Below are 14,661 nucleotides of genomic sequence, written 5' to 3' on the forward strand. Positions count from 1 at the left end.
CACAGAATATAGTATATGTATATTTTATGTTTGCAAATTTGACACAGCAAACCTCAATTCATCATTTTGAACCTTATACAGAAGGTTTCTCCGTACCAGTTCTACATACACTGCAGTTGAAGCACCGAAAGAAGAATTTAGTCTCTTTCTGGTCGGTAATGGAAGCAGTCATCCCTACCATCATAAAATAAGAGCACCTGGCTCTGCCCATTTACAAAGACTCCATTCTATGTCAAAACATCACATGGCAGCAGATGTGGTAACCATCATTGGTACTCAAGATATTGTCTGGAGAGGTAGATAGATATGACTACTAGTTGCCCGATCAGGACAACGCTTAGCCTTCCACGGAAGAGGTGAGTAGTTCGAAATCCACTGATTTCATTGCAGTTCAAAAAAAAATCAAATAAAAAATGCTTGGCTCGAGCTGAGCTGAGCCGAGCCAAATTCGAGTTTGACTTGAGCCGAGTTTGGACAAAAGCTGTTCAAGCTCGAGCTGAGCCTGAACATCTAGTTTTTTATTCGAGCCAATCCGATCCAGCATAAGCTCGGCTCGAACTCGGTTTGTGTGCAACCCTAGTGGTATATGAGATTTAGACAACCTACTTACGCAAGTCAACCAAGGATTACAATGGCATAACTACATGCAACCTAGAAAGTTGGAACCAAGGTTACCAGACTAGGAAGCAAGAAACTAAACAAGTAGCAAAAGCAAGAAGCAAGGTATTTTAAAATTTATAAGAAGCCGGATGTGAGGATTCAGTTTAAAAGCAAAATAGAAATAAAAAAAAGCAATACGGGATCAAATGGGAAGCAAAATACTAATAACACAGGGAGGGGATAAAAACCAAAATAAAAATTATTATTCTTAAATATTTGACAGACTTTCTAAAGGCACTAAAAAATTTGGAATAGTATGTCCAAAATATTTTGTAAAAGATGAAAATAGTGATGAAATCACAATATTCAAAAATAACATGTGTATACATTTTTTATTGGCATAATCCCAAGGAAAAGCTTCCATTTGATTTTTCTCATATTTCATTTTATTTTATTTTTTATTTTTAAAATTTGTTTATTGTCCCCTGCCCAGAATTGACCAAAAATTGAAAAAAATAAAATTTCTGAATACCTTCTAAGAATTTCAGAGCAGAATTGCTGTTTCAAACTTATCACTATGCTTCAATATTAGGAACCTTTTATAATTCTCACAGATATCAAATTATGCTTTTCAAAGGATAAAAGGAGAAAAACATAAAAGATGGACAGGTTACCACCTCCTACCAAGTAGGTATGCATAAAGAATATATGAGACAACGATGTCTTAAAGATGAACAAGTGACGGGCATAAACGACAGCACAACCTTTGCTCAAAGAAATAACCAGGAATTTTGTAACAAATACTCAACACTTTTGATTACACCATTTGTAATGAATATAAGCGTAGTTATATTTTTATTTTTCTCCTAGAAACAAGGCATATAAGCGCTCTTAAATTGTCCTCTAATACATAAAACTTAAAAAAGCAAAAGTTTAACACAACCCTTTCAAAGTTTCCTACTTTCCATACAGCTGCTACAGAAGTCTAAAACTATTCAGGAAAACTAAAGCAAACAGTAGAGTACCTACAGCAGCCTTTGACGCTTCTTCGCAAGGTTATCAAAGACCTGTCGGATATCATCTGGGGTGACTGGCTTAGATGGGTCAATAGACTCCTGCATTCAGTTAACAAAAAGTCAATCAATATAAATTTTGAGGTACATACTGTAATGAAATAAGCGGAAGAAACCAAGAATGCTAAAGCATTCACTATGTCCCACACGGACAAGTGCAACAAGCACAAGAGAGAAAATCCACTAAGGGATATACTAAGTGCCTTATAAAAAGGCTACACACATGAAAAATAATATCACTATTATTGAAGAGGAGCTCTCAAGAGCAATACATCATACATGGGGGGTTCCCCCTATTTATAAGAAAAGGAGACCAAAGGGGCTCCCAATAGAGTCGTTGGGAGCCCCCAACGGTCACATATGACCGTTGGGGGCCCCAACGACTCTCCATTGTGGGGCCCCTTTTCGGTATCCAAAAAATACAAAAATAAAAATAAAAAGAAAAATAAAAAATGGTGAAATAAAAGAAACAAAATAAGTACCCCTATGGGGTACTTTATGAAATGACCATAATACCCCTATCGGGTATTATGGTATTATTACATATGTTTTAACACCCCCCCTCAAACTTTACGGGGGAATGACCGAAAGTTTGCCAAGGAAGAACAAGAAGTGAGGAGCAGGCAGGGCTTTGGTTAAGAAATCGGCAAGTTGATATTCTGAAGTGACATATGGCAGTGTTACTGTCCCACGAAGATATTCATCACGTACATAATGACAGTCCATTTCAATATGTTTCGTCCTCTCATGGAAAGTGTGGTTGCTGGCAATGTAGATGGCACTTTTGTTATCGCAACAAAGCTTCGAAGCCCCGGTAATTTCGACTCCCATATCTTGAAGAAGACTTTGAAGCCACACCAGCTCCATTGTAGTAGTTGTCATAGCCCTGTATTCTGCTTCAGTAGAAGACAATGAGACTTTCTGTTGTTTCTTGCACCTCCAAGCAATTAGCGAATCTCCTAGGAACACACAAAAGCCAGTAGTTGAGATTCGATCATTTGGGTTTCCTCCCCAGTCAGCATCAGTATAAGCTAGTAAATCTAAGGAAGAGAGTGAGGATAGGAATAGCCCTTTAGTCAAAGTATTTTTAATATATCGAATGATCCGGAGCACAGCACTCATATGCACAGATATAGGAGCATGCTGAAATTGGCTTGCAGAGTGCACAGCATGAGCAATATCGGGCCTGGTGATAGTCAGATAGGTGAGGGAGCCTATGAGTTGCCTGTAGGGCGTAGGATCATCCAGCAGAACTCCATCCTCCAGTCGTAGTTTAGCATTGATAACCTCGGGAGTTTCCACCTTTTTATCATCTGAAATCCCAGATTTGGAACATATGTCTGCAGCAAGCTTCATCTGTGACAATATATACCCTCGGGGAGAGTATGCAACTTCTATACCAAGAAAGTACCTGAGAAAACCCAGATCAGACATATCAAAATTATGTTTTAACATATTTTTAACTTTAAGAATACCGCTTTCATCATTGCCAGTGATGATCATATCATCAACATAAAGCAGAAGGATGATGATACTATTACCTGCATGTTTAACAAAAAGAGCAGTGTCAGTATAACAGGAGCGAAATCCCAATTGTAACATGATAGCACTAAATCTATCATACCAAGCCTTAGGGGCTTGTTTAAGACCATATAAGGCTTTTAATAACCGAAGGGTTTGACCTTGGTTAACACTGATTCCCGGCGGAGGGTCCATATATACTTCTTCATTCAACTGACCATTAAGAAAGGCATTTTTAACATCTAATTGGAATATAGGCCATTTCTTAGATGATGCTACCGCAATTAAAGTTCTAACGCTTGTCATGCGAGCCACGGGAGCAAAAGTTTCCTCATAATCGATGCCATATTCTTGTGAGTATCCCTTAGCAACTAATCTAGCTTTATAACGCTCTAGGGAACCATCACTTTTTGTTTTGACTTTGTAGACCCATCGACATCCTATAGCTTTCTTATTTGGAGGAAGGTGAACTATTTCCCAAGTTTTAGCTTTATTTAAAGCATCTAGTTCAACTTTCATTGCTTCAACCCAATGAGGTATACTTTTTGCTTGATTATAATGGGAGGGTTCATAGTAAGAATGCAAGGCTATTAGACAAGCTCTATATTTAGGTGAAAGAGTTTCATATGAGACAAACCTATTAGGTGGAATTGATTCTCTAGAAGAACGCCTAAGGGAGGTTTCTTCTAGGGGTTCATTAAGCCGCAAGAATTTTTCTAAAGCACTAATAGGTTGGGCTTCCTCACGCCGAGTGTATACTTGGAGATTGTCACCATTAGTTGGTGATACATCATTATCATGAGAATCATGAATATTTTCTAAAATTTCCGGATGACTCAAAGAGTCATCATTTGAATCTTCTAAAAGATCATTGATAAATATATAATCAATTTCATTTGATTTTTCCAATATGTCAAATCCATTTTCATCTTCTAAAAAGGTTACATCTTTGGAGACAAATAACTTATTGTTTTTATGATCAAAGCATCTATAGCCTTTTTTATTTTCACCATATCCTAAAAATACACATTCTATTGCTTTAGGTGACAATTTATCTCGTTTATGTAAAAGAACAAAGCATTTACACCCAAAAATCCGAAGACGATTGTAGTCGGGTGTCATATTAAAAAGTTTTTCATAAGGAGAGATATTATTCAATTTTGAAGATGGCATCCTATTGATTAAATAGGTGGAGGTTAACACGGCTTCGGCCCAAAAATTTTTAGGAATATTTTTAGAAATGAGTAAGGATCTAGTGGTTTCCAAAATATGCCTATGTTTTCTTTCCGCTAGACCGTTTTGTTGAGGAGTTCTTGGGCAAGATTTTTGATGACAAATGCCATGTTGTTTTAGATATGATTGAAAATCATTTGATAAGTACTCTCCACCCGAATCGGATCTAAGAATGGATATTTGACTTTGAAATTGATTTTGAATTTTTGTATGGAATTCTTTAAAGAAGTTAAAAACTTCCGATTTAAAGTTAAGAAAATAAATCCATACATATCTAGTATAATCATCAATAAAAGTAACATAATATGAATAACCACCTTTAGATAGAACCGAAGATGGCCCCCAAACATCGGAATGCACCAATTCAAAAGGTCTTGTTGTCACAAAGGATCTAATAGGAAAAGGAGTAGACTTCATTTTGCCAAAAATGCAATCTTTGCAATTGATATCTTTTTCTTTACAAAACTTGTGTCCAAAAGGAAAAAAATACATTTTAGAGTAACTTGGATGTCCAAGCCTTTTATGCCAAGTTTCAATATTTTTGTCTTGGACATAAGTACAAAATGAGGTATTTGGAAGCATTAAATTATCCATAAAATAAAGGTCTCCCTTCCTATGGCCTTGCCCAATCCGCTTCCCGGACCGGAGATCCTGCACAAAGCACCCTTGGGATGAGAAAGATATTTCACATCCATGGTCGGCTATTTGAGAAACGGAAAAGAGGTTAAGATTTAATTTTGGAACTATTCTAACTTTTGGAACAAGGAAATTTTGAACATTTTTAGAATCAAGAGTTCCAACACCATTTATTTTGAGAAAAGTTCCATCGGCCGTAGAGACACAAGACATTTTTGAATTGGTGTGCACATTGGTTAATGCATTTTCATGAAGGGTCATGTGAAAAGAAGCTCCGGAATCTAAAATCCAAGAGTACGTACCGGGAGGTGATGATGAGGCAATGGCGGCACCGGAGGTGGAAGAAGTGACCTTTAAAATTTATTGAAGAGCCAAGAAGATTTGTCCAAGAGTATCTTTGAGATCCCCGTTCTTGCCGTCATCTTCTTTGGTGGTGGATTCTTCAACGGAAGCCACCTTTGGCTTGAATGCTCCATTTGGCTTTGGGCAAACGGGTTTAATATGTCCCGGCTCATAACAATGGTGACATATAATCATTTTTCTTCCACCACTCCCTTGCTTACCAAAATGAGGTGGTTTGTATGTTTTAACATGATTGCCGGGTTTAGATACGGCAAAAACTTCCTCTATGCTTTTACCCATGCTATGCCTAGTCTCTTCTTGAGTAATCTCGGCAATAGCTTCTTCTAAGGGAGGAAACGTGGATCTATGGAGAAGTGAGGATCTCACTTGTTCAAATTCGGGACGAAGCCCAAATAAAAATTGAAACAATCTATCTTGTTCCATTTGTTTTTGTCTTAGAACCACATCCTCCATAGATACCCATTTAGGCTCTAAAAGAGCCAATTCATCCCACAAAGGATTTAGAGCACTATAGTAATCTTGTATGCTCATGTCTCCTTGTTTTGTGGTTCTTACTTTTTCTTGCAAGAAATAAGCTTTTGCAAGATCCTTTTGGGTAAACATACCCTTCATAAAAAACCAAGCTTCATTTGCCCGGCGGAATTTTGCAATATTTGCACATACCTTAAGTTCGACATTATTCATAAACCATGCTAGGATTTTTGCATGGTTGCTCTCCCAATCTTCCATTTGATGATTATAATCTTCAATGGCCTTGAGACGAGCATCGCCTTCAAGTGCTTTCTCTTGATCTCCTTCCATCTTTGTGAGCTTAAGTTGGGGTTCCGGAACGGTTCCCATTACATAACCCCAAAGCTTCTCGCCTTTGAGATTATTCTCCATTGCGGATGCCCACATCATGTAATTTTTTCCATTGAGTTTGAATGATAGATCGATCTTGACTTCCATTGCTACACAATGAAGATGTGAGAAAGAAAAGAAGTAGAGACAAGATTTTACCTTTAGTAGATCTTATGGCTCTGATACCATGTAATGAAATAAGCGGAAGAAACCAAGAATGCTAAAGCATTCACTATGTCCCACACGGACAAGTGCAACAAGCACAAGAGAGAAAATCCACTAAGGGATATACTAAGGGCCTTATAAAAAGGCTACACACATGAAAAATAATATCACTATTATTGAAGAGGAACTCTCAAGAGCAATACATCATACATGGGGGGTTCCCCCTATTTATAAGAAAAGGAGACCAAAGGGGCTCCCAATAGAGTCGTTGGGAGCCCCCAACGGTCACATATGTGACCGTTGGGGGCCCCAACGACTCCATTGTGGGGCCCCTTTTCGGTATCCAAAAAATACAAAAATAAAAATAAAAAGAAAAATAAAAAATGGTGAAATAAAAGAAACAAAATAAGTACCCCTATGGGGTACTTTGTGAAATGACCATAATACCCCTATCGGGTATTATGGTATTATTACATATGTTTTAACACATACACCTGTATATAAATGGTCCCATCAGATTCACCATCTCTCTCTATATATACACAAATATATGTGGAGAGAGAACTATAGACATACGCACACACACTCATGCATTAACACTTCTTTGGCACCATTTATCGATTCAAAAGCTTGCATCGCCAAAATTCTTTGTTCATCTTGAATGAGCTATAAAGGCTATTTCAAGAGTGTGCCCAGAACTATCGGCCCCTTTTGATTTTATACAGACACAACACACAACCTGCATGGTTTTTTGTGGACACTTAGAATTGCAATATACTCCTAAAAATTTAAGAATAATTTAGTAGTTTCATGCATCAATCTTCACCAGCATAAAAAGTTTTGCAACTTCATAAAAGATACATGACACAATTATTTTCTGTATTAATGCTCAAGCATCCAACATTTCAAAATAACTGAAGGATATAAAGTATGGTTGAAAGCCTCCATGAAGGCATGGATTCAAGAAGCCATAAAACATTATGGCTATATCTTCCTTGGTCCAAATAAGTCATCTAACACTAAACAGTTTACTCAAGTTCCAAGAGACTATGAATCATCTAAGGCCAACCAATACAATCACTGTCGGACTATGTAAGACTCACTTGGTCTATTATTCAGTCGTGACAAGCAGCAGCATTCCACAATTCAAATAAGACGATTTTCATCAACTGTCCTTATCTCAGAACAGAAACTCAAAGTCTTGCAACAACTATGGGAAAGAAGAAAGCAAACAATCACAACTGAGAAAGCTACACTCTCGTTGCAACCACTATTTAGCACAATGACAAGCTTAAAAACTAATGCATTACTTGAGATGGAAAAGAAAACAAGGAAAGACATGCTTGAAGTTGAAGAGACGAACCAGGAACGATTGAAATTCATTCTTCATGTCTGCAATACCGCTAAGAATCTCTATCTGCTGAACGTGATTAAGTTTGCTAAGAAAATTAAGTTCAGCACCCTCTTGCTGCTGTAAATTCTCTGCTCTCTTCTGCTTTGCCACCTTCTCATATTCCTCCATTGAGTCATCTTTGTCAATCAAATAAATAATACCTTTTTTGGTGTAAAACTCCTTACAATTCATACACTGGCAGAGACAATCCCTCCAGGCCTTTGAAAGGAACATCGGTTTCTTGTCCAGAACAGATGATGCCCGATGCAGGTCAAGCCCAAGAATGCAAGCAGTACCATTGGCAGGAGTGTCATGCAATGTATTTTCCTGGTCCAGGACACTGCTTTTTTCTGAATTTGCTTCATCTTGAATATTGTTCTTCCTCAATCCAGCATCATTTGCAACACAATCAGATTTTGGATTTTCAGAACAAATATCTTTCTCAGGAACCATAGAAGATGAAGATCCATTTTGGATTCCCAGATCCTTACTACCAGTTAGTGCCCAAATGGATGGAAAGTAAAGTTTCAAGAAAGAACAAGTGACCGCACAATCTTGACATATGAAATCTGCATACGAAGGCTCTCCTTCATCATCCCTAGGTATCTGTAATCAGAATAAAATGATTAGTTTGTGAAATACAATCTCAACAGCCTCCCTGAGTTTAAGAACCAAAGAAAGAACAGAAAGAAAGGAAAACACTAAATTTAAGGAACGCCAAGAAAATTTGGAATACAGATCCAAAATCAACAGAATATCCCAAGTGATCTTAAGCCCCATCACGGAAGTAGGAACTCAATCTTTTTTTATTTTTCTATTGTAACTACTTTGAAAGAGGTTATCATAGATTCATTTGACGGACTTATTAAGGGCTATCAAATTTACTAAAGTTCGGTGACAAGTGCAGACCCACTCAAGATCGCTAAAAATTAAAATCTTCCTGAAAAAAAACCACGAATTTCACCAGAGCAAAACTCTATGAAGCCCATCTTACCTACAAATTCCATGAGATTACACTTGCACAAACATCAGCATAGTGCAATCTTAATGCTATTAAGTAGTTTAAATGGTAGGTCATGATCAGACTAATTTAGAAAGACAGACCAGAATTGGAGCTACAACCTTCATGAACCTTCATCCCTTTTTTTCCTTCTATTTGGTGAATCTAGTGTCATTCTGATTAAAACCAGATTTCCCGGCAAAGAAAAATAATAATAACTTTTGAAAAGGAAGAAAAGGCAATTTAATAGGAGGATGTAATATTAAGCCTTAGTAAAGGAAGCTAACCTCTTCAGATGACCCAAGACCAAGATGATTCTCATGGAACCAGTCCTCACAAATGCAGCATTGGATCATCTCCACCTGCTCCTTAGCATCTGGATCAGGATACGGGCAGCCACATGTGCAATAGGAGCCTTTAAAATTATGATTGTAAGAGTTCTCCCCATTCTCTGGCTCTTTGTCTGCAAGTTTGCAGCAGAACTCACCGAACTTTGAATTTCCACAATCGCACCTGAAATTTCTCTTGGTCCACAACTCCACAACCTTGGCCAAGAAAGCAAATTGATTACCATCATCATTTTTATAAAAGAACAAGTAAACATGGAATTAGTAATAAGAATGCTACTATTCAATATAAAATGCAAACCTTCCATTAGGATAGGACTTAACACATAATTTACACAGGAAGTGCAACTTAGGGCATGTTTATAATGCCCGTGGTTTTGCAACTTTCACAAGTTTCTTGTGATTCCGAATCAGATTTTAGAACTTTCACAGGGGCATTGCAAACATGCAAAAATGCAACCCATGAATGTGATACCATCTGTGAATGTAGAAGCCTCAAAACTTGTGAAAGTTTTACACAAGTCTAACCCTGTAAATAACTTTCACAAGCATTAGATGCTTAGCTATGAATGTGATAATGCAGTTACATGGCATGACGACACATTCTCACATGATTGATTTTCACAAGTCAAATTCACAACTTAAAAGCAAACATGAGAAAGTTAATGCCTGAGAATGTGAATCACATAAATCACTTTCTCAGGGACAAAACTTTTACAGCTGAATAACCTGTGATCAAAACAAACATGCCCTTAGTATCTAAAATGGATTCATTTCATTTTTTCTTTATTTTCTCAAAAAGAAATAATTTCCTAAAATGGAATGCAGAGGGAAATAATATTTAATAAGAAGAGAAAGGGAAAATAAAGAGAATTCAAAGAGGCAGACATGACAGTACTGATATTCGCTTCAGTTCCATACACAGCTTTAGCCCAATAATCACAAAGTAGGATAAAGTCATGAAAAGTGATCAGGAAATAACTTACATTTTCCATGTGCTCAAAGAGTTCATCAATAAAAGATACAACAGCAAAAATTAAATTCCAACAAACCAATACTTAAGAGCCTGGCCTAGTCACAAGCCAAAAGATTGCAAACTTCACATGACTTTATCAGATTCAGTTAGGCATGAATAAGATATCACCGATTTATCAGCAACTAATGACCACTAAAAATATGTAAAAAACAGAATTAGATTATTATGCAACATTAACATGTTCCCAGTATGCAAATATATTTTTATAAAGCCCAAATAGATAAATACAGATAGGGTTTAAAAAAACAGAGGTTGAGTTAACCAAGACTGCTTAAGTGAAGATACTAGATAGGGTGAAATTTTAAAAAATTTCTAATATCCAAGTTAAGTTAATTTATCCACCATTATAATTCAACCTTTTATTATCATATTCAGTCAACCTAGAAAACACAGCAGCAGCAAAAATTCCTGCTTTTAGTCTCTTTGTAATATAAGCAAGAAACAGGCATGAAAAGTGATGTTCAAGACAGAAGGGCAAGAAGTTGATTAAGGGTTATCTTGATGCATGAAGCACAAAAACAATTAGAATGCATTAAAATAAGCAAATATGAATCACCAGGGAAGAGTGGTTGATGCAATGATTTACTATACCTTTTCCTCACAGTTCTTTAGAAAAAAATACCCTTCATATATGCATGTTTTATAAGCACAGTTATCAAAGGGAAACACAGTTCCAATATCAAGGAAGCTTAGTTCCCACATCAGCAAAGGCAAGCTTCCCAAAATTTTGGAAGTGTGCTTCTCAAGATTGAAAAATGTGTTTTTTGTCCTTGCCTGAAGCTTCTAAATCATTTAGCTTTTGCACTTCCAATGCCTGAGGGCACTTTTGGTAACTATAATTCTAACAAATATTTTTGCACATTCTCAATAAACTAGATGGCAAGCACACCAAAAACAAAAGGCTAAAAAAAACATGTTTTCAGAATTCTTGCAATTTTCCCTCAAATCACTAATAAAAACAAGAAAAAAAAAAGACTCCATCCAACCATCCAAGCACATCAAAGAGGACAAACCAAGGTTGTAAGTATTGTATCGAAACCCATATCGGTCGGGCCAAAATTAAGACTGTATCGTATCGCATAGCATCGTAAAATATTGTAAATTTGTAATAAATTTTTTTCAAAAATTCAAAAAATCAAGAAAAAACAGAAAAATAGAAAAAATTGTAAAAAATTATATCACATGAAACAATGATGAATTACACGAAATACAACCATAAAATCACATATGAAACATTTATGTCTCTATGAGATGCATAAGACTGTAAAAGTATCTCTAACAAGATATTATGATCAAGACCTTAATATTCTTGATGATAAACACGTGCACACATGCACGATAAGCACTCTTAGAACACTTGTGCACAAAAGCACAGCTCACCAAATCTCACAAATGCACAAAAGGCATAAAAGAATAAAAGCTTTATTGAGAAACACTTGGGCTTTGACCCAAAGCCATGAAGTTATAAGGGGGGGGGGGGGGGGGGGGGGATGCTCCTATTTATACATAATGAGAAGGACCTTGGAGGGGGGCAACTCATAGACGCTGGAGCCCCTCCAACGGTCACAATTGTGACCGTTGGAGGGGCCCAACGTCTATGAGAGTGCCCCCCCCAAGGTGCATTTGACTTTAGTCAAAAGAAAAAGGAAATAAAAAAGAAGAAAAGGAAAAAAGTAAAAACCAAAAATAAAAGCATATTCGTAAAATGAATGTGCAAGAATTGAGAAATGACTAAACTACCCTTACAGCTAATAATAAATAAATATATATTTTATATATATAATCAGGTAGATACATATACATATATATCATATATGTATATGTATCACATTTTATATATATAAAATATATGTGAGATTACAATAATTGATACATAATAATTTAACACCCCCCCTCCCTCAAACTTAGGGCAAGATGACCGAAAGTTTGCCAAGGAGAAAGTTGAAACGCAGAGCACACAAAGCTTTGGTGAAGAAATCTGCCAACTGATATTCTAAAGTGACATATGGAAGATCGATGACTCATTTCAGATAGGCTTCTCAAACATAGTGACAGTCTATTTCAATGTGCTTAGTCCGCTCGTGAAAGGTATGATTTTTGGCAATGTAAATTGCACTCTTGTTGTCAAAGCATAGCTTAGTGGGCCCTTCTATTGTGATCCCCATGTCTTCTAATAACTGATGAATCCATACGATTTTCATGGTAGTAGTTGTCATGACACGATATTCAGCTTCAGTTGAGGATAGAGACACTTTCTGCTGCTTCTTAAATTTTCATGAGATCAATGAGTCTCCTAAAAACACACAAAAACCAGTGGTGGAGTGACGGTTATTTGGGTCACCTCCCCCGTCAGAGTCAGTATAAGCAATTAATTTTAATTCAAAAGAAGAAGATAAGAATACTCTCTTATTTAGTGTACCCTTTATGTATCTTACAACCCGCAAGATGGCACTCATGTGAACCGATGTTGGTACATGTTGAAACTCACTTGCAGTATGAATTGCATGAGAAATATCTGGTCTAGTAATACTCAGATACATCAATGATCCCACAAGTTGTCTGTAAGGAGTGGGATCGGAGAGAAGAATATTATCATCAATCTTCATCTTGGCTCCCACTATAGCAGGAGTTTTACAAATCTTATCATTTGTAATACATGACTTGTCAATAATCTTAGAAGCAAGTTTAGTTTGAGATAAAAAATACCCTCTATAAGAATATGTTACTTCAATACCCAAAAAATAAGTTAGAAAACCCAAATCAGACATTTCAAATTTATCTTTCAAAATTGATTTTATACTTTTAACCCCTTTAGAATCACTACCGGTTATAAGCATATCATTCACATACAAAAGCAAGATCACAATCCTTGCATTGGTTTTTCTAACAAACAAGGCAGCGTCAGTGAAACAGGATGAACAACCATTTTCTAACATTACGGAGTTAAACCTATCATACCAAGCCTTGGGGGCTTGTTTTAAACCATAAAGTGTGTTACGAAGGCAAAGCACTTTCCCTTTGAAAGTCTTCATTCCTGGTGGAGCATTCATATATACTTCTTCATTTAGATTGTCATTTAGGAAGGCGTTTTTAACATCCATTTGATAGATGTTCCACTTGTTGGAGGCAACGGTGATGAGACATCGGACAGTGACCATTCAGGCCACAAGAGCAAAGATTTCTTCATAATCAATCTCATATTCTTGACTATATCCCCTTGCAACTAACCGAGCTTTATATCTCTCAAGAGATCTATCGTTCTTAGTTTTAACCTTAAATACCCATCTACACCCTATTGTTTTCTTACCCTTAGGAAGATCTTGAAATTCTCAAGTCTTCGCTTCTCTCAGAGCCCCTGAGTTCATTCTTTATAGCAATTGTCCATTCTGAACATTTTCGTGCTTCCTCAAAATTTCTAGGTTCTATGTATGAATGAATGACACTAAGACAAACTCAATATTTGGGTGAAAATAGTCATACGAGTTTAACCTACAGGGAGCTTTCCTATGTCTTTCAGTCCTTCGCAGATTCTCCTCATTTTGAGGAACAGTCCTACTGGTGTCATCATATCTTTCAAGAGCACTTTTGAAGGTGTTTTTATCTCTATAAACATAGGTGATGGGACCTCTAGATAATCCCTCTTCGATATGTTGATGAGGAGGAGAGAGCAGAGGGGTGACAATTTCCTCGATTTCATTATCACTTAAGTCATTCTGAGTTGACTCATCATCACTTCTATCATCATTTTTAGCTAACAATTCAAACAGAAAGAAATAATCCACATTCTCATCATGAGATTTGAGACTTTCAAAACCACTAAGATTTTCCAAAAAACTCATAATTTGTCATTTCTAACATCATAACACTTAAAACCCTTTTGGGTTTCCGAATAACCATGAAAGGCACAAGGAATGGCCTTTGGGGAAAGCTTATCATTTTTATCTGTAAGGACAATACATTTACAACAAAAAAACCTTAACCTGCTATAGTCAAGTTCTTTCTCATATAATTTTTCAAAAGAAAAAATTTTGTTCAAATTTTTTTATGGAAGTCTATTTATGAGATAGACCGAAGTAAGGGTTGCCTCAGCCAAGAGGTTTTTTGGAATGCTTTGTGAAATAAGCAAAGTTCGGGTTGTTTCAATAATATGCCTATGCTTTCGTTCGGCTAATCCATTTTGTTGAGGCATTTTTGGACAAGATTTTTGATGGAGTATACCATAACTTTCAAGATACCTCTTGAATTCATTTGAGAGGTATTCTCCTCCAAAATCCGATCTAAGAATTTTTATGTTTCCATTGAATTGATTTAAAATCATCATATGAAAAGTTTTAAAAGTCGAAAAAACTTCATGCTTATGCTTGAGAAAATATATCCAACAGTACCTAGTGTAATCATCAATAAAAATCACATAATATGAGAATCCTCCTTTAGATATCACAGAAGCCGAACCC

The 14,661-nt window shown here is 36.4% G+C and overlaps 1 protein-coding gene across 1 annotated transcript in view; it reads right to left on the reverse strand.

Moving 5' to 3' along the window:
- Nucleotides 1–1,389: 1,389 nt before the first annotated feature.
- LOC149843454 (uncharacterized) overlaps nucleotides 1,390–14,661 on the reverse strand; it is a 54,086-nt gene continuing 40,814 nt past the window's right edge. The window contains exons 4-6 of the mRNA XM_090001838.1: nucleotides 9,112–9,369; nucleotides 7,795–8,430; nucleotides 1,390–1,715 (exon numbers count right to left, since the gene is read on the reverse strand). Coding sequence (XP_089857964.1) covers nucleotides 1,626–1,715; nucleotides 7,795–8,430; nucleotides 9,112–9,369 — 984 coding nt within the window. The 3' untranslated portion in view covers nucleotides 1,390–1,625. The remainder of the gene's footprint in view (nucleotides 1,716–7,794; nucleotides 8,431–9,111; nucleotides 9,370–14,661) is intronic.

Source organism: Nuphar pumila, chromosome 3 (assembly GCF_984573655.1).
Source record: "Nuphar pumila chromosome 3, dmNupPumi1.hap1.1, whole genome shotgun sequence".
NCBI lineage: Eukaryota > Viridiplantae > Streptophyta > Magnoliopsida > Nymphaeales > Nymphaeaceae > Nuphar > Nuphar pumila.